Below are 26,228 nucleotides of genomic sequence, written 5' to 3' on the forward strand. Positions count from 1 at the left end.
AATTTAAAAAGAGAAAAATAGAAGATAGAGGAAACCAAAGGAAAAGTTGTAGATATTTACAGAAACATGCCTAGAGATAAAAAGAAAGAACTTAAAAACAGCCACTGCAGGTCACACCACAGGCTGTCTAGACCAGTATCCTGTTTCTAAGAGCAGCCAGTAAAAGATCTCAGAGAGAAACGTAAGCCTGGGATAAGTATAGAGTTGTCCTTCACCTGGTATACATCCTCCCAGCTCTGGCAAGCAGTAGTAGAAGACTTCCTGAAACAAAAACACAGACCCTCTTGTTCAATAACTACCAATGAAACCATCCTGCCCTGATATTTGTGGTCCTTTTTGAACATATTTGTAGTTCTGGCCCACGGCAACCACTGTAGCTCTGGATTTTATCTACAACTGTCTTATGTGTATAAACTTTGCATGCATGTATACTTCATTATATGTGCACATCTCTATTTTTTACATTATACTTAAAGACACATCCCAGAGCAATGATGTAAATCATTTTGGTTGCACTAACTGTAATTCTTAGCTAATAAATGGAGATGGTACTCTTTCCTAGCATTTGGAAGAGTCAACTTCAGCCTTTGTAATAAGGGGTCAGAAACAGAATATCCCAAGTTAAAAATTAATCTTAACTGAAGAAGACTCACTAATAGCTATGTACCTTTCTACACATACGTAGCAAAATGAGAGTTTGCTGTGATGTGCTTACTACTTGAAAAGAGATTCTTGTTTTCCCCTACTCAAGCAACGTTTAGGTTTTCCTGTAAGTGGATTGTGTAACAGTACAGCTGTCCTGCCCCGAGATATGGGACAGGCAGGACTGTGGGTGCCCCAGCCAGGGCACAGTGATGCTCAGACACTTCATACTTTGTGACTGGCCTCATCACAAGCTGATGCAACTTATTAAGTCATACCCATACGTGTCTGGTGTATTTTGCTCCAGTCTTTTCAAAATGTCAGGCCAGCTGAGTGGGGAGGGTAAAAAGCCAGGGACTAAGCCAGGGGACTTTGGGAAGGCTATGTTAAGGATCCTTTGAAGAGGAGTGGCTAGAGCCATTCCACAAAAACGCTTGTCCTATGAAAAGGTATAAACAACTCCTTCTCAAATTAATAGTGGGAAGCAGTAATATATAATTAGGTTGAAAATTCAGGCTAATCTGACAGAAATGTAGCTAAAATAAAATATTAGTATCTTGGAGAGGTGGTTTCTGCTCAGCTAACTGGGCTTGACTATTCTTTTAAATGTTGGTTAGAAAAGGCAGTGACAATACAGAAAGGCAATCCTTCAACAGCAAATGTGATTTTTAAGTATCCTGTTTAGGGACATTCACTGGCAAGTTTGACTGACTTACTTATTTCATCTGAAATTGAACCCAGATTGTTTCCAAAGTTTTCAGTAGTATACAATACACGGATGCCAATAAAAATAATGATGCTGGAAAAAAGTTGTGCTGAAAACATTTTTAGTCAAAAGTGAATAGTCTTTAAAACGATAAATTATATTCCTCTCAAGATTAGTACTTTAACATGTGCTTGAAACTGAAACAAAAAGGTCCTAGGTTTTCAGTTTTTAAGTAGCAGAGCCACAGAACTGCTGTGACTAATCAGAAAAATGATCAGACAAAAGTAGGTAACTTTTAAAATAGCTGGTAGGCATCTGTCACTGAAACAGTAGTAGCTGAGACTAAGGGTTATCTGTTTATGGCGTCTCTTTGCTCTTGATTGTTTGTACATTTAAATTAAAACTTTACATTTGAATTATCTGAAAAAAAGGTTTTACAAAACAAGGTCAGTCAGTATTTGACAAAGACGCAAAGTCTGAAGTGTATATATGAGGAGAATCATGTTTCAGGAAGATAGGTGTCATCACCAAGGAGTTCAGAACTTTCAATATTTATTTTCAAGCTAAATCCATATTTTATGATGCAAGACTTTTTTTGTAATCTAATTTCCACAAGAGTCTATTCCATGTGAGGCACCATAATTTTCCACCAAAAATAATAGTGCCTCATTCAAGTCTCCAGCATTACACAGACAGTTGAGAGTATAGAAGGTAACAGTAGGGATCTGGAGGTCACTTGTTTCTCCTGTGGGGAGCAGAACAGCTTTCCTTGTTATGTGATGCAGACTTTGCTTCTAACTTTCACTGGCCATTAAAATGAAAAATAAAAGTTTTATTCTTGCTTGATAATCATTGTCTTAGGTCTCTCTAGTCTTAAAAGTCACAATTAACTCAAATTCTGGTTGATGCATTTGTCGTATCGAACATTATTTCTGCTTCTTTTGATTGAAAGCAGCATACAATTCAAGGTTGCTCAGCCAGATACAATCCTGCCTCGTAGTTATCCAAAACTCCACATCAAACCTAACACCAGAAAAAGTCATACTGCTTTTTTTTTAAAAAAAAAAGAAACTCTATTTTACTGAAAATTATTTACAAATTTCCTAAGAAAACAAATGGCACTGATTTAAATAAAATGTTATTTTTTAACTTCAGTAATAGAGAGTTGAGATCTATCTTTATCTGGCTTTTAAATGAAGCGTAATAATTTAGAAGTCTGGAATGATCACATACAACATCTGTAGTACAAAACAGATTTCAGAAATATATGAAAGAACACTTTACAACTTTAATATAGATGTATATAAACTAGAATTAGGAAAATATGTATTGGGCATCAGTTATGACAGCTCTACTTTGCAGTCTTCCTTAAAAGTACCATTTCTAATTAAAGTATCATTTTCAGGTACTTAACATTGTGTAGTTAAACCAACTGCTCAATAACTAAGAATAGATGACCAGACTGAAAGAAATTTAGATCCCCTTCCACTCCAAATTAAAATTGAAGTTTCTCTGCATCTAGTTAATAGCAAGTCTTCCTCTCTTCAATTATTCTTTTCCAAATGGGTATGTCAAATGCAGTGGTTTGAATGGCTCAGGGAAAGTCACAGATTGGAAACTTTGTGATAGTCTAAGTAAAAAAAAACAGTTTTTTTCCTCACAGTCCTGAAGTCTGTGTTACAGCAATCCATGAGTTTCAGGCAGTAGGTGTGACAGAGGCTTCCTATCATGCAGCCTTTAAAACAAAGCTGTGCTGGTCAGCTTTTAAAAAAAAAAAAAAAAAAAAAGTTAGGGGAAGCAGAGCTGAGAACCCCAGTCTGCAAGCCAGCACATAGACTTTTCCCTGCATGGGTTATCTATCTCCCCACCAGCCTAGGCAATCAGGTAGCTCATAGCAATTAGTCTTAACAAGGCAGTAGAGCATTCCTAGGTGGAATAGCTGACTCTACTAATTGTTGGCAGCAGCTTCAGGGATTCTGGCTGCTTGCATTTAAGAGGGGAGTCATATGACTTCATGCTCAGTTGTTGCTTGTTAACTTGACCTTTCCCTTTTCCTCTTCCATGTACTTTAAGTGCAGCAGCTTCCATTTAAGTTCTCCCTATACCAGCAAGTGAAGAGCAGAAACTTACAGAACCAGAAATACTCTAGGATGGATACCTGAGTTTGCTTTTTCCTTTGAGTAACTATTAGTTGGATGCAAGAAAGTTCTTGGATGCCTACATGCTCAGCCCTGTTCTGGCTGGCCTTCAGCATGGCCAAAGAGCAACTGCATCCATGGAGTGTAATTCCCTGGTTGAGGTAGGTGCTGCTGAAGCAGCTCCTCCCAGTGAGTAGCACTGCTGTGCTGGAGGGACGTGGGGGCACAGGGTGCTCTGAGGGCGATCTCCCCACTCAAGATGTTTCAGGGGTCGCAGGAACTGTGCACACAGGTACTGTCTTAAACGACTGTAAGCCCTCCCAAAACCCAAAGGTGATAGGCAGGCAGGGTTTGTCTGATTCACCTTAGGGTGGGAAGGTGGCAGCCTGTGGACTTGGGATGACTGTTGGGACCGGGGTTCAGCTCTGAGACTGGGGAGGTGAAAGAAGCAAAAAAATTTGTCGTTATGTCCCATTACATTCCCTTGTTTTTCTTGGTCAGAGTGTAGGGTTGCAGAAGTCTATCCTGATGTATTTAGGCAAAAGGAGGAGAGATATTTAAGCTGGCTAATGAACAGAATTGCTGTCAAAAGTAATTCAGATATTGCATAGCTGATCCTGAGTTCTGGGTCTGTTAGCTCTTCCAAGGAAAAGGACTTAGTCTTTGCATGGTTGGAAAGTTTTGGGGTTGGTTTTATTTTGGTTTTTTTTTTTTCCCCTGGTATCTGTGATTTCTATTAGGGAAACAAAACAAAACAAACAAAAAAACCCCACCCCAAAACAACTTAAGAAATACCAAAGCAACGTATCAGTGATTGTGTGAATTCAAAAGCAACAGAATGTACTGCAGAAAATATTGCAATAGGAAAACAACCCAATTTGCACTCTCACCTTTGCACTAAACTTCAAGAAAAATATTGACAAGATGATCAAAATGCAAATTGGAACTTGGTTACCAGCAATGTTTAGCGTCTCAACAGTTGTTAGATATGACAGGATTACAAAGGAGGATGGGGAAGCCTTAAGGAGAAAATACTGTTCAGTCCCTCTTGGGAAGTGGAAGCTGTGCATCACATCCAACAGGAAAGGCAGCACTACCGCAGCTACACCTCAGAGCTGTGGGACTGTGCAGAAGGGAGCCAGAGATTAACAGTGGCTGGAGAAAGGGATTACGACTCTAGTTTCCCAGTTGGCAGTGACAAGGTGGAGTCCTTGCTCTGCTACCTGCCCAAAAGGTTTGCTTGCGTTTGGGTTTTTTTTGTTTTTAATCCAGTGCTCATCTACTGCAAAGCCATAAACTGCCCAAAACAGTCATCAGATGCCGTAACTCCCCCGAGGGTGTCCCTATTGCTAGGTGATAGTCCTCTTGTTCACACTGTGCACGCTGTTGGATAAGTGAGAACTGTGCCATTCACTGGAGGGGTGGTCCGCTGGACTGCTGCTCTGCAGCAAGCAGATGCTTTTGTGAATTAGAAGAACTGTGTTAGAGGCTTCTGAACAAGTGACATTTCTGAGGTATTCAGTGGTAGAAAGTACTCTGTGAACTAAATGAGTGATGGTTGGCAAATGCATTGTGTGTTAGGATAGTAACATAAAGTCATCAGACACAAGATACCCAATTTGTTGTAATTTATGGACAACCTAGAAAGCTGGGTTTCTGTTCTCTAGGAATTTTTTCCGACCTAACTTTGGTTCCACTTAGTTGGAAGCAGACAAACAAAAAGGATGCAAAATTTGTTGCAGACTAAGTTACTGAAGCCTGCAGACGCTCAGTGACACTGATACTCTTCTTGCTTTCACTGAGCAGCTGCAGGCAGCTTCCCGTCCCCTGACTCCAAGGGAAATTTGGCAGTTTAGTTTTCTTTTTCTTGTCCGCTCTGCATTCAGACTGTAGAAGCTGAGAAGTCAACCTGTGATCAGTAGGAGGTAAAAATATGATTTTGCACTCATACTTTAATTCATTTGTTAATAAGTCTGTTAGAATGCAAGCTACCTCCCACTCAGATGAGATTAGCTCCTCTGTTCACAGCAGGACTCAAAACCTGTAGAACAGGACTCTAAGGCTGCCTTAGCTAGGACATGTAGAAGCACAAGGTCCTTAACCATAGAAATCCAGACCAATTCCTCAAATCCAGAAGGTGGCTAAAAAGCACGCATTTTGGACTCATGTTACAGGACTTCCAACCAGCTCTACGCATCATTGATATGGCAAATCTGTATCTGTGCCATGGATACCTGCCTAATCCTTAAATTTATTTCTTTTATTCCTCCCTAGAACGTTTCAGTGCTAGAAAATCATCACTGGCGATCTACGATAGGCATGCTTCGAGAGTCACGGCTCCTTGCCCATCTGCCCAAGGAGGTGACGTAAGTGTCTGCTGGAGGAAATCCATCACTGACACTAGTCCATGGCTTCCTTCACTCTTTTTAAAAGGACCCTAGCAAAGAAAGAGGCCCAAGCTTAAGAGTAGGCTAAACTTCCTGCCCTCCCTTGGTACCAGTATGAAATCATGAGACAAAGTTATACCACAGAAGTATTTTCAAAGACCTTGCTGCTTCTGCAGCACAGCAATGGCCACTGTCAGCGCCAGGAACACTGGGAGTCCCAGCAGGAATGCACCCTTTCAGATCCAGTGTTGGCATTTTTCGTTTTGCATAGTACCAACCGAATATGGAAAGACTTAATGATTAAAAAACATTAAATAGAGAGAAAAATTAAGGAGGTGGTCGAGCAGCATCAAGACTGGTCAGGACTTCCATACCCTGACTGAGGAGGAGTGGTTCAGTCTTCTGAACTTCTTTTTGGGTGAAACAAAAAAAAACCAAACAAACAAACAAAAAAAGGCAGCAACATGAGCACCTTGGCCAAGTTGATGCTTACTTTTTACCTGCTGGTTTTGTGCAGTGTTACTCCTACCAAGGAGTGGAGATTGAGCCAATGAACAGCCTGCAATACTAAATTTTAATCACAGGTGATCACCAAGAATATCAACAAATTACCTGGAAGCAATAAGCTCCCTATCCCTCCAGAAGTCCTTTGTGTCGGACCAACAACTTCGGTTGTACTTTAAAGGACTGTAGTCCAGTCCTTCACAACTTTAACTGCAACATCAAAAAGTTGTGGCATTCACCACCCAGCTCTGAGCAGCTGAAGTAAGATGTGAGCATTTTTCTAGATGCATCATGCTGTTGTTTTGTGTTTGGTTTACTTTCCTAGCACTTTTCAGAAGCTTTCAGAACCACCTATGCCAACAAGCATTTTTCTTCTACATTACCTATTCCTCCTGAACCCATTTCGGCAGCTAGAACAGTTGTACCCTGCAAACCCCAGCAGAGACTGACCAAACAGATCAGACTAGATCCATAAAGAAAGAGGAAGCTTTATGCTAGCTGTGATCTGTAGCAGGTTGTTTTGAGGTATTAAATGTTCAATGGTTCCATGATTGAAGGGGCTTATTTTCCCTAATTGCAGACAGGACATCGAGCAGCAGTTGGGCTCCCTGATCTTGGCAACAGACATCAACAGGCAGAATGAGTTTTTGATCCGTTTGAAATCTCACCTTGACAATCAGGATTTGAGGCTGGAGGATGCACAAGACAGACATTTTATGCTTCAGGTAACTTTAAAAAATATTTTTCCACTATTTTTTATTCATTTTTCAAGCTGCAGTGTTTCCTAGTATATGTTAGAATAGCATATGATAGTGTAGCTGGACGTCAGCATCTCCTTACCTATCACCAGAAATGCTTTCCTTCTGCCATCTGGCATGTCAGGCAAGCATAAGGTGCCTCTAGTATTTCCTTATGTAATTTCCTTGAGTTAAAAGCTGTGAATGCAACAGATACTGGAGAGTGTCAAATGCTGAGAAATGAAGATAAACTATTAATTATTTTATTTATTTCCAGACCGCTGCTTCTCTTGCCAGGTAATGCTTCGATTATAGTCTCTCTTCTGGCAAACGTCACTTCACTGGTGTTATTTTCTAGCACTGAGCAGGAGAGCCCCTTTGTTGGTGTCCTTTCCAAGACAGCCTGACATCAGGTGCCCAAGCCCCGTTCCTGTGATGGATGTTCAGAAACTGCCTCTGCAGAGACAGCTGTTGCCATGGCAGCAGGTGCTTCTCTGGTGGATCTGCCCAGCTAATGAGGAAACCACACTTTATTTAAAAATCAAATAGATTCAGACTGGTTCTTCCAGCTAAACTGCAGTCATTAATGGGCTCTTCGGAATAAATCTCTACCTATTAAAGCAGTATTGTGATTAAAGTAACTGCATATACAGGCTTCTCTGGAGAAATTACATTAATTTCACTCTCAAGTACATAAAGGAATTTAAGTACTCATTATAAAACAAACAGGTTATCACTTTGTCGAGGTTACAGGAAAGGTGACAGTTGCAAGGAAAGAAGTGCTAATCTGTTAATTCACCTTCCAGCAGTGTGGGAAATGCAGTAATCTGCTTGCCTGTCCTCCATCAAACATGGTCTTCTGTCAGACTCTTGCATGGACCATGCAGGGCAGGATGATGGGGCTTATCGTATTTCTGGACAGATTAGGCAAGAAAGTTGTGCAACTGCCAAAGGCAGAGGGATTACAGATATCAACTATGGCAAAAAGTTTCTTATGCGCTTTCTTGAAGACAGGAACTAGGGCACAGACTTGGTGAGATTTACTTATTTGGTGGATTAGCTGTGGAATAAGAAAAGAAAAAAAATCAAGAAATCTTGACTGATCAGGACAAGTTAAAGAACTGTTGAAAGGTCATTGTAATAGACAGTAACATTAAGACTAATCAATTTAATCCAGAGAGAAAAGTAACTTGAAGACTTCCTTCCGCCAGTTCACAGGTCTGAATTTATACAGGAAATATTTCTTAGGTTTTCCTCCTGGGTGCCAGAATGATTTCTGACCTCTGTCAGGCTAACTGACTGTTCAATCTGTGAAGAAACTAGGCATGTGACATCTTGTTCCAAGGCAGTAAGACAGACAGACTATTACATGGTTTACTTCTCTGAAGCAGTTACTTGATTTTAAAAACCTCTTGCCCTCCTCTACTCATTCCCCTGCAAAGCACTTAAAAGTACTAGTTAATTAAGTGAAACCAAGCCAGGGGCAGTGCGGAGAACCCTGTGCTTAGCTTTGTAAACAAAAATATGCAGACATTAAGATGAAGTGTAATTGAAGTGAGATGCAAGGTCACTCACTGAGACCGCAGAGAAACGATGCCCAGATACACCAGCTTGGCTCTTCCCTTCCTTGTCATCAGCCATGGATGCTGAGCCAGGCAGTCAGCAGGAGCCAGCCTGAGGCTTTTGTTGGCTTATTCCTTACAAGGAATATCCAAAACACTTTACAGGCTTGGAAGTTGGCCCTCCTCTTGTTCTTGCTATGGTAAAGCGGAGGGCTGAATGAAAGTTTTGCTTGCGGCTTAAATGCTCTTTCCTCAAAAGGCGTATTTGGGTGAGGCTGAGTCTCTAAAAGGTGATCTTAGCCCTTCCTAATGTTAGTAGCTCGTGAGGCCTGGGAGTTTCATGACTGCAGATTTACTGCTAGACAGTAACTTCTTTTCTCAATGCTACTTTTCTTCTTCGCTTTCAGATTGCACTCAAGTGCGCTGACATTTGCAACCCTTGCCGGCTCTGGGATCTGAGCAAACAGTGGAGCGAACGGGTCTGTGAAGAATTTTACCGGCAAGGTCAGCCCCTTTGCGTGCAGCAGTCCCCTTTCACCTCGGCTTCCCAGGCCTTTTTTGTGGCGAGACAGAGGTAGCATTCAGCCTACCCTGTTTGCCTTGAAATGTCCCTCAAGAGTGAGCTGTGGAAGAGATGCTCTGCCTCATGTGAAAAGTGGGAAGGGGTAGAAGAGCAGCAAGTATTGTTTTGTCCTCGCTTCTTCTGCAGCGGCATCAGGCGGGGGGAGGGTTCTGCTGTGCCTCAGCACTTGAATTCAGCTGGAGAGCCCACGGCTGGATTCTTCTGTGAGACCCCTCCAGTCACTGTTAGCATTTCTGAGCCGGAACGGCACCAGGGCTACACACCAAAATCCTACCACTGTCCACTGTGTTTTATCTCGCCTTTCACACTCCCACTACAACTCTGATGGGAGCCTTACCCTCGCTGTTTCCCAAATATGACACATTCTTCTGCCTACAAACGCAGAGAAAGGGTTCAAACGCACTTCCCAGCATGCTGTTGAAAGGGCCAAAGCAGGCAAGCCAAAGCTCAGCTAGGACCTATTGCGAATGTTTTCAAACCCCTGCAGAGAGCACAGTCAAGCAGGGGGTTTTTTGAAATGAAGTGATTACACCATTTGGCTCCATCTGCATAGGCAAGGTCATGCTGTGCTACAACGCAGGGTGCAGCCGAGTTTAATCACTGCTAAATGCTTTGTTCGGAGCATCCCAAGAGCCGAAGGCAAGTGGTACAAATACTGGAAGAGTGCACAATGAGGTTCTCAATTCATTTAAAATTCTGCACTATAACATTAAGCCACATCTGAGCTGGGACCTGGTACAATTAGTCCATAACAAGGACAAATAGGTCAGCAAGTTAATTTTCAGCCAATGTCAGTTTAAGCTGGTGAAATGTCTTTGACTTTGATGCTTTTGAAGCAACGTAAGCAACTTGCCAGGTGGAGGTTTATTTAGTCAGATGTATAGTCAAGGCATAATCAATATCCAACTCATGAGGACAGGGCCTCAGTTGTGTGATACCTCACCTTTAGTGTATTGAGGGACCATGCTGAGAAAGACAGCACTCTCTTATGAACATAAGCTTTTTCCCCAAGATTCAAGATTTATTAGTATAACATCTAAAATACACCTCTGAAAGGGGACACTGGAGCATATGAGACTAGTTAGAAGCGTAACAGGGAGAAAAAGAGCATTTCATGTGGGAGAACATACAGAAACTGTGGTCTGACTGTCACTAGTGGCTGCATAATCCTGATAAGTGATACAAAACCCAATATTAAATAGCATGTAGTTAGATACAATTATCACTTTAAAAATGTTACTGTAGGCCTGTCTGCCCCCTTATACACAATGCTGGGGCTTGAAACTATTTTTTTGTCACCAAGTTTAACATTTGAAAACCATAGCGCTCGTGTTCTGATTTTTAAGTGTAGATGAGGCAAATAATACCACAACTAGTGCCTTGTTTAATCTTCCTTCTGGAATGCAGACAAAGTTTCAACATTTTTTTGTATCAGACATTTCAAATGCCATTTTAATAGAGACTCAGATCCTGATGTTCCAGTCATCTGGTGCATCTACACTACATCTATTAGCAAATAAAATATACAACTCAGGTATGTTTCAGGGAGTGCCTGATGCCTACAGCAGCTCCTAACATGAACCTTTCCTAGAAAAATACTTTATGTTGTTCGGGTAAGTCATGCAACTTGATTTGTTTATATAAAACTAGAACTGACAAGAAGCAAGTTTCAAGAAAATGGCTAACGTTTAAGCAACATTAATGATCAGTTTCTCTGGTAAGGTTTTAAAATTGTTTGGAAGGTTTTCCCCAGTGTGAAAGTTCTCAGCAACTAATTCATGCAGTTACTTTTATAGTAACTTGAAATGTAAGAAAATTGACCGTCGTTTAAGTTCTTATCATGCAAAGGAAAAATCTTATTTTTGTCAGTTAAATGATGTGTCAAAGACAAGAAGGTGTTGATACACTTTGGCCCAGACAGGTCAACCATTTTGAACCCAGATTACCTATAGAGGGGATGTCACTGGAGTTTGATACTCTTTTTTTTTTAAGTCAAAAATTTTTGGAGGGGGTAGAGGAAAAAAGAGGACAGTCAAACTGCACATTTAGAAACACGACAAACTGTTATTTTTGTCTCAGTTTTGCTGAATTGTTCCTTTTGATTGTTTGTGGAGCTAAAAATATTTCCCTGATATTTTCTAAATATCTAATTAAAAATGAAAATATTCCCCTCGCATTTAAGAAGAAATTGCATGCTGCAGAGAGAAGAAAGGCCAGGCTTAAAAATGCACATGGTATTTTATGTGGGGCTATAGAACCTGAATAGCACAATAGCATTTAAGTGAAAACTGTCTATTAGTGGGAGAAAATGAGCTTTTAAACAAAAACAGTGGATTTAAAGCAAAATGTTTCTTTATGGGTTGAATACAGTGTTTTGTCTGATCTAGCAGGTCTGTCTTACTTATGGGAAAGTTTTGCGTAACCAGCCCTCACTACATCCTTAGTAGTAAATCAAATGGATGAAATATTATTGTCTGAGGGCAAGTGGCCCATCTTAGCTTGCAGAGAGTTAGTCTCCCTTCCCTCCCATACTGTAGACAGAAAAGGTCCTGCCTGTACCTCATGCAGTAACCAAGACTGTACCCTGGCAGTGTAGCAGAGAAGGCCCAGAGTCACAAAGGATGAATGTGTTGTACTCACAGAGTGTTTGTTAAAAATAAAAAGACAAACCAAAACAACAACAGAAACCCCCACACAATCTCATCCTTTTTCCACATTTATAACTTGACCTCCATAGCTCTTGACACACAAATACATGTTGCCTGAGCCCATGCTTTGGCCCTTATTAGTTTGTTAGGGCAGACACAGCTGCAGACTGCCAGGCTGCATCATGCTGCCCTTTAACAGCCATTTCCACAAGCACACAGTAGCAACTCGCACTACAGTACTAATGGAGACATGTTTCTTCTAAAATTTACATTCTGCAGTTTTCTAGTAGGAAGACATTTGAACAGTGACTAGAGGAACAACAATGTCTTAAAAATCTTTCATGTGAGAGAATCTATTCTAAAAGTTAAGGTCCCCAGAACACTTAAGTGCTCAGATTTAATGTTCACTCAAAAGTCATCTTTCCTTAGAGAGATTTTTCTTTGTATGGATATTCAGTTTCTCTGATACCTTCATTTTTTGGACTTTTTTTTTTTTTTTTTAGGTAGACATTTAACATGGTTGGTTGTCAATGGTGGAAGATGCCAACTGCTCAAATCCACACAGTTGCAGTCACTGTAAGAGTCTGGCATAGGTATGGAGGAGATAAAAGTGGCAGAAAATTATTTTCTCTTTTTTTTTTTTTTTGCAGGTGACTTGGAACAAAAATTTGAACTGGAAGTAAGCCCCCTTTGTAATCAGCAGAAGGATACAATACCAAGCATACAGATCGGTAAGTATTAGTTTAATTCTCTTCTCTCCATGTTTATCTATGTATGCACAGACTCAAAGAGAAACTGTTTTCCCTTGCCCCTCCCCTCATCTAGTTGTTTTAACAATAAGAACTGCAGGTACCATAAGAGTCATGATTTACATTCTAAAGAAAAATGTTCAAAAAGAAACTTATCCAAGCCAAATACTCAGTAGAAAGACAAAGGAGTCATTGCAAAGGGAAAAAAGGGACCATTCTAACATCCGTGGAGAAAAATTGCAACATGTGATTAAACACTGGTTTCTTTCTAGTCTGAAATCTCATAGAATGATGCCTCTCACAGATTTTACTGTTACACACACAGATAGAGCCACATATTGTTATGTGTGCTGGTCAAAAGCTGTGCATTTCAGAAGGAATTCATGGCTTCTTGAGGGTTTATTGTTATTTCTCGTCAGGGCTTTTACCACTTATATTGCTGTATCCTCTCAAGGCACTCTATGGGGCAATGCAGTCATGGAATGAATTTGTGCCTCACCTGCTGTCCTTTCTGTGTTTCCCCAGGGTTCATGACGTACATCGTAGAGCCACTGTTTGAGAGGTGGGCCCAGTTTACAGGCGATACCCCCCTATCTGAAAATATGCTAAACCATCTCAGGAGGAACAAGGCCAAGTGGAGGAGCTTGCTCCACAAGCAACACAGCAGTAGTAGGAGCAATGACCACTCAGGTCAAGTGACTGGCAGCCAAGAACAGACTTCAAATAAGGAAGAGACTCCTTAGTGGCAGCTTTGCACTTTTCCTTATAGCACTGCTATCTCCGTCTTGATCACAGCAGCAAACGAAATCCCGGGGAGGTAGGAGCCTGTTGTCAAGACCCTGGAAAGGGAAGAAACGGCAAAGCAGAAGCTGTAAAGGGTCCTCACGAACAAGGCCACGGTTCTGCTGGGTTCCTTACTGGATCTCCCTCACGTTTTTCTCCCCTCTCTTCATTCTGCACATGCCTGATGCCATTCGTCACTTCTGATCATGAACTGCCTGAATGCAGAATCCCAGTCAGCAGTACTGAAGCCAGGCCAGTTACGGCTGCCGCAATGCAGGGAGGGTTGCTGAGAGAACAGGGGAGATAGACAGAGGCACTCTAGGTTATATATTCATTTACCACGAGTCATACTGTGACATATGTATATAGGCCCAGAGCGCCATATGCTTTCCAGGCTGGCAGCTGGGCTGCACATTAAACCACCAGCATCTTCAGCATCTAGAGGACACTGGCTGAGTGAGACGGTGCTCGCAGAGGGCAGAGAGAGTCTGGTTATTTTAGTAATTAAAACAAAAACCTTTTTAACTTTTGTATTCTGTGCACTAAACAACAGATCTATAAACCTTGGACTGAAGTTACTCTCCGTATACACAACTCCAGTGTAACAAGGCTCATTTTGGTAATCATTTTTATGCCACTTTGGATAAAAGACAGGCATCTTCTCATTGCAAGGAACAGTATTCCCTCGCAACCGAAAGGGAAGGTGTTGTACAGTCTAAACCTTTGAAACACAAACAGATCTATCTTTTGAGTACTGTTTCAAGTAACATGTTTATATTCATATGTGTACATTTTCTGTAAATACAAAGCGCTACTGATTCCCATGCCAAAATACTGGAGTACTGTGGGATTGCTACCTGTAAAAACATTGGCACTGTGAACAGAATACTGTTAGTTTTAATACAAGAGAAAGCATTTGTAAATACGGTATAGAGTTTATTAATAGACACCATTGTTTGTGGATAAAAGCCTTAACTTTTAGCATCCTTCATCTTCTGACAGCTGCCAAAATCATATGATCACAAGATATGATTCTGAACTGCCTTTCCACTATCCAAGGTGTATCAAAGGTCATTAAGGAATGAAGTCTGGCAGGATAACTTCTTGAAAACTTCAAACACATTCCATGTGGGTCCGTGTTGTTAATCCATGGCACCTTGCACATTTGGGCTAGGGGAAATGCTTCATAGGGCCTGAAGTTTTAAGTCCAAAAAAACCCAAAACCCACAGCAACACCACATAATTTGACAGTTCAACCTGATTATCATTTATTCAAGAGTGTGAATTTTTATTAAATAGCTTAGTGATCTACAAAGCACGACATTGTAATAGTTCTGGAGTCCAGTTGTTTTCTCAAGTGCTGTTGCGGTGTAGCAGACTTTTTCCCCACATTCCCTCCTTAGATAGCCAGCATCAAAATGCATTTGTGTTTTTCTTTTCATTAAAAAAATATTTCAACAGACTTTTAGATCAGTCTCACTCAATGAAGGAAAAAAAAAGTGTTGCAGTCAGACTATTAAGAAAAATCCTCTTAACTATCATTATAGCTGAGGGATTTTCTATGGTCTCATGTTCATGAAAGGTACATGGCCTTATCTGCGCTATAAACAACCTCAGTTCAGAGAGATAGTCTTTATAAAACTTCACTTAAGTTTCTGTCATTTCAGTGCGATTGTATTCTCGGACACTACTGCATTGCACCAAAGTGATTGTCCCCTTCTCTGTCCACAGAAAAATTAACTGCATTCAGGTAAAGAATAGTGTTGTTATAAACCCCCAGTACATCAAATCTGTATAGCTGTTCTCCAAAAGAACTAGCAGATACGGCCATATGAACATATTTGGACGTGAATACCTTGGAGAGGCCAACAAAGAAAGAGCTATTTAAGTTAGCACTTGAGAAAGGTAATACTTACTCATAGAAGTGCAAGGGGAGATATAATAGAATTTTTCTCAATTACAGGGAATATTGACTTGATTAGACAAAGTGATCATGCTCATGAGGTCACTAATATGTTTAAAGGAAAATAAAAAGTGTAATTTAGTAAAGGATGTTTTACTCTACTAATTCATTGGACATGTATCTTCAGAGCAAGAGATGAAACCCAATGAAGTAGGAAGGCGGAAATCACTGTGAGAACACAAAGCATCCTAAGAATGATGATTTTCTTCTCTGCTGTTTTGTAAGCTATAAGCGGTAGAAAACATTCTTCTTCCTCCCTCTTGTAAATGGGACTTGCATATGAGAAGTACCATAACAAGCAAAGAGAGAATTGTAGTAGAATAAAATTATTCCCAACTACAGGACAAAAGTGTCTTTTCAACCACCTGATGGTGGGGGCGGGAGCATCACCACTTTGCAGCTTTTTAGGTGTATCTTTCTTTCTCCTGACAGATTTAGGACAATTATTAGGACATTATGTGAGCAGTGTAATGTGCTGGTTAAGTATCCTTAAGTACATACAAAAGGATATAATTTCCCGTGTTTTGTCTTTTTACTAAGAAATGGAAGCCGTTTTCCATCTAGTTCAAAGAATTTTTTTATAATGTTCTGAGGTTTAGTTAAACAAACTCAGTATCTAGCAGCATAAAAAGCTCTTGACAGATACATCGTTGAGCTGTTTCTGAGGACCTTCCAGAAAATAGGTCCAACAGGAAAGCTTAGGTACAAATCAAGTTCTGTTACAGCTACAATAAAACCAAGACCTTTTCTGTAATTAGAGCCTACAGGGTCCGTTACAAGTCTGCTCTTACCAAGTTAAAACTTCCCAACTTTGAAAAGCTGCTCTTAAAATGAACAGGTTGTGGGGGTTTTTGGTGCACCAAACTTACCTGCTAGATTTCAATCACATTGTCTAATGAAGCAAGGCTTCAAATCAGTTCAGGGTGGCTCCAGAAACGCTTCTGTTCTTGCACACCAAACCCATTACACAAGTTTGGGTCTGGGCCAGTGTGCCTCAGGTGCTGTAGAGAGAAGAGCACTGAAAAGTTAGGCTCTGGCAGCAGATACCTGGCAGCCAGATTCGCTGGGATCTGTAATGCAAAATGCTACCATTTGATTTCCCATAGAAGCAGCCAAACCGTACCTGATACAGCCAACCCAACAGCACTAGTGCTCAGTATGTGCATTTGTGATATATATTGGGTATTCTCCAGTTTGGAGGACATCTCTGTACTGGGATTTCTCCCCAGGATGCCAACAGAATGCTAGACGCACAGAATAGAAAAGCATTTATGCAGACAATACAGATCTCTGTCTTGTCAGCCCTGTTAGCCACTTTACAGAAAGCCCTTGGTAAATTATTTTTTTTTCTTATTGGGCCAGTGCAGCTAAAAGATTCTTAAGTTTTAAAACTGACTTAAGTTTTTCATATAAGGAAAGAAGCAGAAAACTGCTAAAAGCAGGAGCTGAAAACGCTTTTATGCCCCACAAATACAATCAATTTGATTAAAACCTAGTTTCTTTATATGCAGATTTCATACTATCAAAAAGGCAAATTCTGTATAAATAGCAACAATAATAATAATAATAAAAGAAAGTGGTGATACGTGAAACTTTTAAGCTGGTTAAAATAATGCATATGCATGCATTTTCATTAAGTAAAGATTTTACCTACCTTTGGGTTTTTAAGGGTCAGCGTTCCAGACACCAGTCAAAAGGGGGAAAAAAAAGACTATTGAAAATGTGTCCCTTTGAAATACAGAAACAGAGAGAGGAGTAGCTGAGATTAGAGTCTATGGCAGAAAAAAAACCCACATGATCTGCAGTTTTATCTAACCTAATCTACAACGTGGGTCAATTATGCTTGTATAAACTATTGGTTTTCATGAAGAAGATCAAAGTCTCCACAAATGATCGGTGAGAAGGGTGCTACCACAGTAAATGAGATACGCCTGTTTTCACACTGCATAGCTATCTCACTGGCTTTTCCAATCTGTGGTTAAAATTTCTATTAAAAGTTTCCAACAAAACAGAGACAGAATGCACACAAGCCTTTTCAAATGGACTCTCCTCAAAAAGGTGAAACACTCAAGTAGTTATAATTTTATTTTCGGCTATCAGTCAGGGTACCAGCCACAATTTATAGCCTTATATTTTAAAGCACTCAGCTGAGTTGTCCATAAAGCGCTCCCATTCCCCTCCTGATGCCACTAAGCCCTGCTTATGGCCCACAAAAATCAATACTTAAATTTGATTTGAGATGCTGGAAATCCAAAAAAGCCACTGCAAAACACAAACAAAACAAAACCCCAAGGCAAAGCTTCATGCCATGAATATGTATCCAAATTACTTTGATTGGTGCAAACTATTATTCTATTATTTGTTTCTATAATCCATCCAATATTTTAGGTACATAAACTTTAAGTGCAGAGCGTAACTTTGACTTGGATGTAAAATATATTCTGCTTATCTTTGAATTCAAGATTGTATATGTCATGTTTATTGTAAAGCATTTTATATATACATATTCACATATCTTATACAACTCTATGGGCCAAACACTGGTCCCACCAACTTCATTGGGACCAAGAATCAGCCCCCATATGTGCGTAAATATGCCATATGCATCATTCTGAAAGGAAGCACTAGATTGAGTGAAAATGCTGTGACTGCTATGCAGTGATGCCAAGAGACTTAACTGTATCTTTTTTAACATACTGCTGTAAGTATTCATCGTGTCAAAGAATGACAACTAATAAAAAAAAAAAAAAAAGTGTCCAAAGTTCTTCGGTACAGCCCGTTGATTGAAAGCATCTCCTTAGTTTGCAGAAGGCATTCTGGTTTGACAAGGCAGCAGAAGTCCTGCTGCATCCATCCTCCCACTGCCTCTCCTTCACCTCTCCTTCCTACCAACAGAATAATCACTTTCCTAGTGCATTGTTTCTGAGAAGAACTTTTCTTTAAATTTACCCTTAGCCTTGCTGTAGGAATTCAAATGGAGTTACCAGCAATGAAAGTCTTTCCATATATTTATCCTAAACATACAGTAGAAATGTTTTCAAACCCTAGGGAAAATGTTTCCCTGTTTAAGTATTTAAAGAAGAGGGAGCTGTCTTTTACTATAGTTTCAGTTCCAGTAATTAGTTCTTCTCAACATCATTGGCCAGTTTTAATCTCTGTTTTCTCACTTCTCAGTTACAGACCACTTTATATATGATATGTACAACTTGATAGAGGCTTGTGAAGTTTAACTGAAAATATGTGAAGTATTGACATTCTACACTGATAAGTATTTCTAAGTGAGAAATACTTGTCATCACTGATGGATGTTTGTAACTGCAGGGACTCTTCTTGACTTTGATACATTTCTAAAGACAGAATATATGTATACCTCAAAGACTTCAGTAACAACACTCACATAGTTTGTGCACTGCAAATGCTACAGTTAACTGAATATAGGAGCTGGAAATATATTTGGGTTCAGTGTTACTTAGCCAACATTTTAAATTTACTTTCTTTAAAAATAAAACAAACAAAACAACAAACCACCCTTCACAATCAAAAAGTATTTTCATGTTTCCCCTGGATGCAAGCTGAATTGCAGAATGGATTCTAGAATGAAGCCCCCTAGAGATCTATCCTATGTATGGATGAAATTGTGATGGTTTCTCTAGAAGTTGTTTTACATAGCATTGGAAAAACACTCACAATTTTCCACAACAGATTTAGCTGTGTTATTTTCAAGTACAACAAAGTCAATACTTTTTTCTACTCTCCACAGGTACTGTCTGTATGGATACTGATGTTTAATGGTTCAAAATAAATAATGTAGACTAGCAAGTTGAAATGAATCACTGAACTGAACAGCAAAAGAAAAATTAATAATGTGGCAATGTTTTTGTCCTGGCCAAATATATTGTACTAGATTAGGAAGGGGACCAGGGTGTCATAAGAAGTTGTAACTAAAACAGAGTATTAGAATTCATACAAACAGGGATAAAGAGGAGTTGTACTATTAGTTCCACCTCTCCTATCACCCAGAGATAAATTCTATGCCATCATTTTCATACTAATCACCCCTCTCTAGAAAGTGCAAGTACAAGAGTGGGAAGTGCAGAGAAGGGTGGCCAAAAACAATCTGAATCACAAAAAAATCTCCAGAAAGGAGAGATGGGGGTGGGGGTGGGAGGGACGACTGTAGCTTCATTAGTACTACCTATTTAAAAAAAACAAAAAAACTTTTGCACAGATTGAGAGCTTCTGTTTTCCCCAAATCAAAACACAGGTAAAACAAAGTAAAACAATACACGTGCAAGTTGCTGCCACAAGAATACATTAACCACATATCAAAACTTAAAAGAAGATTAAACATTTATATGAACAAAGAGAAAATTTATGGTTACATATAAATACTACTAAAATCATAATCTTGGAGGAAACATACTTTAAGACTTAAATCAAGCTTTTGTTTAGAATGACACTTTCATGACCTACTCATGCAGGTCAGCAGGTGTTAATTCCAAATCCAGAGTTTTCATTCGTATGTGCAGAGGATTCCTATGAGCTTAGCTCATACATAAGCATATTTATGAAAGAAATACAGTTACCAAAAAGAAAAATCTAGAGCTACACCTATACATGTATTTGATGTCCAGCCTCATTTCTATAACAGGACCTACTAACATCTGGAGACAAACTCGGGGCTAGTCACTTCAGGCAATCAAAATCCAAAGAAAATAGGAAGTACTGAAACATATGGTAGATTCAGAGACAGATTTAACAAGAAAGATAAAATATTGATCCAAAGATCAGTCTTTTGTAACTTTCATGGTTTGTAGTGGATAAATATATTTCAATTCAATCTTTAGAGGGAGGAGAAAGAAAAGAAAAAAATATATATTTTAGTATCATCACCTGAGACACCAAAACACAAGTGGAATTACTTTGTTTAAAATGTACTGTTTTGCTGGGATGAGGTTCCATGTGCATGACAAGTAATTTGAGACACTAGCACTGCTCTCTATGGTATCTGTGCACAACACATTTCCCCTCAATGTAGCAAAAAAGTCAACACCACCAGTTCTACCATTACTGCAAGAAACACTGAGGAGTGGCCATTTGCACCATGTGCTTTGAAGTACCTTTTATCAGCAATAAGGCCTAATTAAGATGCACATATGTGTGTATGCTAAGTGCCCAACTCCTTCATTAAAGGCAAACCTTCCTCAACAATGCTGCTACCTGAAGACTGCCTATGTAAAGACAGACATTAAACAAACTACGAAACATAAATAAGTCAGTGGCAATGTTGGATGGGTACTTCAGCTACTCAAAACAGCTAAGTGATATTGGCACGTTGCATGCTTTAGGTGCATAAAGGTGTATCCAAAAGTTTTAGCATTGCAATACACTTCCTACATTTATATTCATTATGGCTACAAAGATAATACACACAAATTCTATTACCTGAAGTTATTGGTGAACTAAAGTGAAGAAACCCGGATAAGCTGTGTAGTCAACTTCCTTCCGCGCTCGACCCTCACAGTTCCTCTGTGCTCGCTCTATCAGGAGTCCTGTCTGGAGTTGACTAAAACTGATTATCAAGCCCCCATTTTTACCTTCTTAGATCTCTTGCCCCCCATGCACACCTAATTACAGTCACCTTCTTGAAGATACCAACTAGTTGCAAGCAAGACAAAAAAAAAAATTTGCTTTGGGAAAGTATGATATTTATTATGTTCCCAATCACATGTTATATTCTTTTAAAGACTGGAGTGACTTCCCCCTCACCACCAAAAGAGAGAGGGAATTCTTCCTTCTCTGAGATGCTCTGGATTGGGCTAGAAGAGAGAAAGGTCAGACTGCAGGGTATTTCATGTAAGAAAGCCATAGCAAGAAGCTCACAGCTCACTTGGAGAACGCAGGAAGTAAATAAAATTCTTGCGAGTCTTTGCTGTCACCTAGACATGAGAGGGGCCTAAGAGACTTCGCTGCAACTCAGGAAAATACTGAGTTAAGGGGAAGCAGGGACTCGCATGCAAGGGCACAATAAGCAGAGGAAGAGTTACTTCTAACCACCTTTTTATTTTCTATCTTCCTTGGTCATTTCTGAGTTCTCCCTAGTTAAAACTGTGAAAATTTTAATGTAATAAAACCTGCCTTTTTGATTTTGAGACAAACATTTTCCTGAGGATCAGGTCAGCTTCAATTCCTGTCAGACTTCTTATTAAGCACATTTTACAACAGTACGAAGCCCAATTTATTTTTTTCAGGCATTACTGTATACATTTCAGTTTCCCAGTTTTAAGGATGCATAGATAAAAATATTATTATTCATGTTTGCTTAGGAAGGAGTGTAGGAAAAGTGTCTGGACTTCAGCTGTCTTTTGCCAAATCCTCCATCTGTCCAAGACCTAAACATATCAGAATAAAACCTCGCATTACCAACAGCCTGCATTTTCTTCTGAACAATTCCACTACTTAGGCCTATGTGGTTGCAGGCTTTGAATATAAACCGCTAACAAAATGATCTGGCATTTTGACTATTACAGCTCAACAGTCACATTGTATGTGAAATGCTAGATAAAGGTGGAATTTATTTATTTGTACTGTGGTTATACTTTAGAGTGCTCTAGTTATAGATCAGGATCCCACAAGGGACACCAACACTGCTCCTACCACAAGTCTTCACAACAGAAATAATTTAATAACAGATTCATGTTACTTCAAAGCTCAAGACAACAACCACCACAGATCTCATGAGAGACCTAGATGTGAAAGGACAGCAGTTACCTTAATGATTAAGTAGCTAAACTTCTATGGTTTTGTGGAAAAAGTTAATTGATCACCTCTAAGTACCTTAAAAAACCCTATACATTTTGCTGGGTTTTTTGAGGAAGGAGTTCACTCCTTCACCAATACAACCGCAGTTCGTTCTTTCTGGTACCTCGGTGTCGTTAATTTAAAGGAAGAGCTTATATCATCACTCCTGAGTTACTTGACAGCTTCAAGTTTTGCCTGTGGGTGTTATACTGCTCCCAGGGACATCTTATATAATAATGCAGATGTCATTTTTCAGCTGGCACAGCACATCTACTAACTTAAATTTTAGAGATCCATGACAGTACAGAGTCTTCTTAAAGCTCTGAATATCAGCAAGGAGTTTGCACCTTCGAGAGTAGCACAGGCTCCTCCCTCTGTGAAACTAAAAGTACTTTTGAAATGTAAAACAAATACCTTCATTAAGAGCTGATCTCTTTGTAAGACAACCTATGATGAATAAATTAGAAAATAAACATACTTCAAAACTTTTCTGCAGAAAATAGTGTAAAGGGGAAAGAAAGAAGGCACCATTGTCAAAAGGCAACTCAGCCAAGAAAAATGTCTTGGAAAGCTCACCTCATTCATGTATCTGAGACCTGAGCTTTTACATCTAATACGCCTTGATAACCTAGATATCAGAAGCCGGGGGGGGGGGGGGGGGATGTGAGGGGGTGGTTTTGTTTGTTTGTTTCACTCCATAGTTGGTTCACTGTAGAACTAGCTTTGGGTTCTACTAGAGAGAAGAAATAAGGAAGAGTCACCACTTCCCACTCTGGATGTCATGCTCATTATCGAAACGCACTATCATTTAAATTATTCTAGTTTTCACTTCCTGCTACTTAGTATTATGTTTCTCTCTGTCAGAGAAAGAGGCTTTTAGTACCATTTTTTTTGTCCTCTTCATGCATTCACAGACAAATCAGGTCACTGCAAACAGATCTTCTGTTTCTGAATGAATACAGTAGCAAAACCTATACATTTGAACAAAACTCCTTTATAGTTTTCCAACTGACTTTACTAGAACATACACTCTTTCTGAAGACCTAACCTACTATGGCATGGTAATTATGGCTTTGTGCCATCATTCCCATCTTCATTATTTCTCTCAATGTAATTTCTGTTTTTAATTATCCACAAATTTTGTCACTTATTTCATTACTAAAAATATGAAAACTGCATTAACCTAGAACCATTCTCTATAACCCTAGAAGAAATACTTCCTTTCAGTGATTACTGTTATCTGCTAGTTAATCAGTTCTACATCCATTTAACATCTACTTTGTGGATAATATGATTGCTATATTTTAATTTACAGCTATTACATCTATTTTTGTCAAAAATTATTTAAAAGACCTATTTTCCAATAGTCACGAGATCACTCCTGTTATATATCTTCAAATCTGCAATAGGATCCCACCGTACAGATTTTTTGCCTAGAATTGATAAATTCTAATTGAGCTAGTCACCTAGTTTACCCCACTTTTCTTAAAAAGAAACTGTAGATACCACCATTTCTGAATTTCTGTATTACTCTGAGGTTTATTCGAAGTGAACATAAAAGGCCAGATACGTCCTTCAGCCAGCTTCTTTAGAACTTGCAGATTCAAATTGCTTAACCACCCTAGGCTTTTTTCCTAGCATGCAGAGTTTAACTTATTCCTCCATTAGAGAATTATTATAGTAGTAATTAGTGATCCTGCTTTTTTTGAAGTAAATACTTTTCACTTTTCCTAAATTCTATGCAATTCATGAAACTTTGATTCTTGTTCAAGCAACAGGACAGCAACAACTTCCCAATGAAAGTGCCAGTGACCATTACCAGGTGTGATGTTCATGATCCTCAACCTGTATCAGGTCAACTATTCACAATTATTGTGCTCAGTCAAGTTCTGGCCACATGCCATTTTCTTCAAAGCTACTGGGTCTTTACTTGTAAGGGAGACCTGTATGCTGGAGAATGAGAAAGAACTTAGTCTCATGATCAAGATGCAACAACTTTTCTCCATGGCTTTTATTATGCTAGAGAGGAGGAAAAGGGGAGCACAGGGAAGAAAAAGATTGTCTGTGACTTTGTACAGATGTGTAGAAATAGCACAAGTTTCTGTGGGTTCCCCAGGCAACTACTAGCTTAGAGAACTGTTAACATGCTCTTCTCCTAGCAACAGCATCAAGAGCTTAAACAAAGCATGAAGCAGGATCTCCTGAATTCTGTTTATTTCAGTTACCTTATGTTAAGATTTCTTTCATTTGTGACCTCAAAATGCTAACTCAATATCAAAAGTCATATCAGTGACAAACTAGGTTATATAGAGCAGATTATTTGGTAGAGATGAGTCTCACTAGCAGCCTTATTGTTCTAACATGCTAAATACAAAGTATACTCTTCAAATCTTAACGAAAAGACTACGCCATTACTGAGAAATAATAAAGGGCTGAAGATTTGCTAGAAGTTTTGAAAAAAAAGACCCTGCAGAAACATAACAAGTAAAACCTTAATATAATTCATATATGTGTAGAGAGTGCCTATGAGAGGAACAGAAGACATAAGAAGCAAACATAACCAGATGAAAAACATTTGAGTGGTCAAATGGGCAGATAAGGAAGAAGGGTTGTTGATAAAGTGCAAATTTCAGCTGAGTGAAATCAAAGTACAACTTCAAACTAGCTATTTTTATGATCAAAAAATACTGACTTTCAGATTACTTTCCCACTGTACATGCTGGTAAGGCAGCTCCTAACTTAACAAAATTAAACACAGAACATTGAGCTTGCCCTCTATTAAGAATCACTTCCTCACAAGCAAGGAAAGAGCATAACAAAAACAGCCTGGCTTTCAAGCCTGCCCCAGTAGATGACAATCAAACGTGGTATATAAGTCAAGCAATACACCTACTAGAAAAAGGTAATGGAAAAAGATGACTAAATACCAGCCAGACAAAATTAAGTAAGAAACAACAGAATACACATACAAAAAAGCAGTATTCTAAAGGAAAAACAACCTCACTTCAGTAGTAGAACATACAACCAGCCTCACTGATCCATAGTGCTATTTCAGAAATTTTAACACAGATTCCTACAGCTCTCACTATCAAAAACCAAGACAAATACTCACAGGCTGCAAACTATAAGGTGACAATGCATCAAACAACTGTAAGGCAACTATAAAACGTGAAGAAACTAAAACTAAGCTTACTTTGAATTTCTTCCTAGTCCTTCTTTATACCAGCAGCTGTTGCTCAGTGGTAACTGCCTCCCAGCAAATACAGCTGCTGTGTTAGAACGCAAGAACTAAAAAAGTAAAACAGAGAAGCGGGAACAATCAATCTAGTTTAACTTTTTCCATGAAGTAAAATGTAGAGTACTAAAGAGGAAGCACAGATGGCAAGAAAAGAGGTCTTAAACATACAACTTCTCCACAGTTCAAAGTGCTAAGATGTGTAAGATACTCCTTATTTTAAAATACATAGCTAAATACTGCCTTTAGTTCCACTCTAGCAACTCTAATGAAGTCGATAGCAATGCAGAAACATTACTGAAGGTTGAACTTTGCCCAACCCTGCAAACATACACTTACTTAGCTTTATGAATGCACCTAAACTCGTTCAAATCATTGTTTACATGTGAAAGGCAAAGAACGTGTATGCTTACAGGAGCAGAGTACAGTCTTTCATCTGAAAGAAAAATGTGAATTTTTATGTCAGATAGTCACTTTGACTTTTAATCAGTAAGTAGCAGCATATTTTCGCTTGCATAACCTAAAAGTTATTTACACAAATCCCTGCAATTCTGTGGCAATGCTCATTACATGTGTACTGCACCACAAACAGAAATTTTCTCCAATAGTCATTTTACATGGGATATGAGAGGATATTTCTTCAGGAGAAGACTACTGCCAGATGAAGCTCTTCTCTAAGTCACCACACAAAATCTGTCTGTTCTCTTAGAAAAGGAAGTAGCAGATTTATTTTGTGAATAAGAGAATAAACTAGCCTGGTGGTGACTTTTTGCTTTAAATACAGTTCACC

General features: G+C 39.2%; 1 protein-coding gene across 2 annotated transcripts in view; it reads left to right on the forward strand.

Moving 5' to 3' along the window:
- Positions 1 to 18,139, forward strand: part of PDE7B (phosphodiesterase 7B) — a 183,469-nt gene extending 165,330 nt beyond the window's left edge. For both annotated transcript variants that reach the window (XM_049799882.1, XM_049799880.1), the window contains 5 exons: positions 5,761 to 5,852; positions 6,958 to 7,102; positions 9,084 to 9,180; positions 12,558 to 12,638; positions 13,182 to 18,139. In XM_049799882.1, the coding sequence (XP_049655839.1) occupies positions 5,761 to 5,852; positions 6,958 to 7,102; positions 9,084 to 9,180; positions 12,558 to 12,638; positions 13,182 to 13,399 (633 nt within the window). In that variant the 3' untranslated portion in view covers positions 13,400 to 18,139. The remainder of the gene's footprint in view (positions 1 to 5,760; positions 5,853 to 6,957; positions 7,103 to 9,083; positions 9,181 to 12,557; positions 12,639 to 13,181) is intronic.
- The last annotated feature ends 8,089 nt before the right edge of the window (positions 18,140 to 26,228 follow it).

Source organism: Accipiter gentilis, chromosome 5 (genome assembly GCF_929443795.1).
Source record: "Accipiter gentilis chromosome 5, bAccGen1.1, whole genome shotgun sequence".
Lineage (NCBI taxonomy): Eukaryota > Metazoa > Chordata > Aves > Accipitriformes > Accipitridae > Astur > Astur gentilis.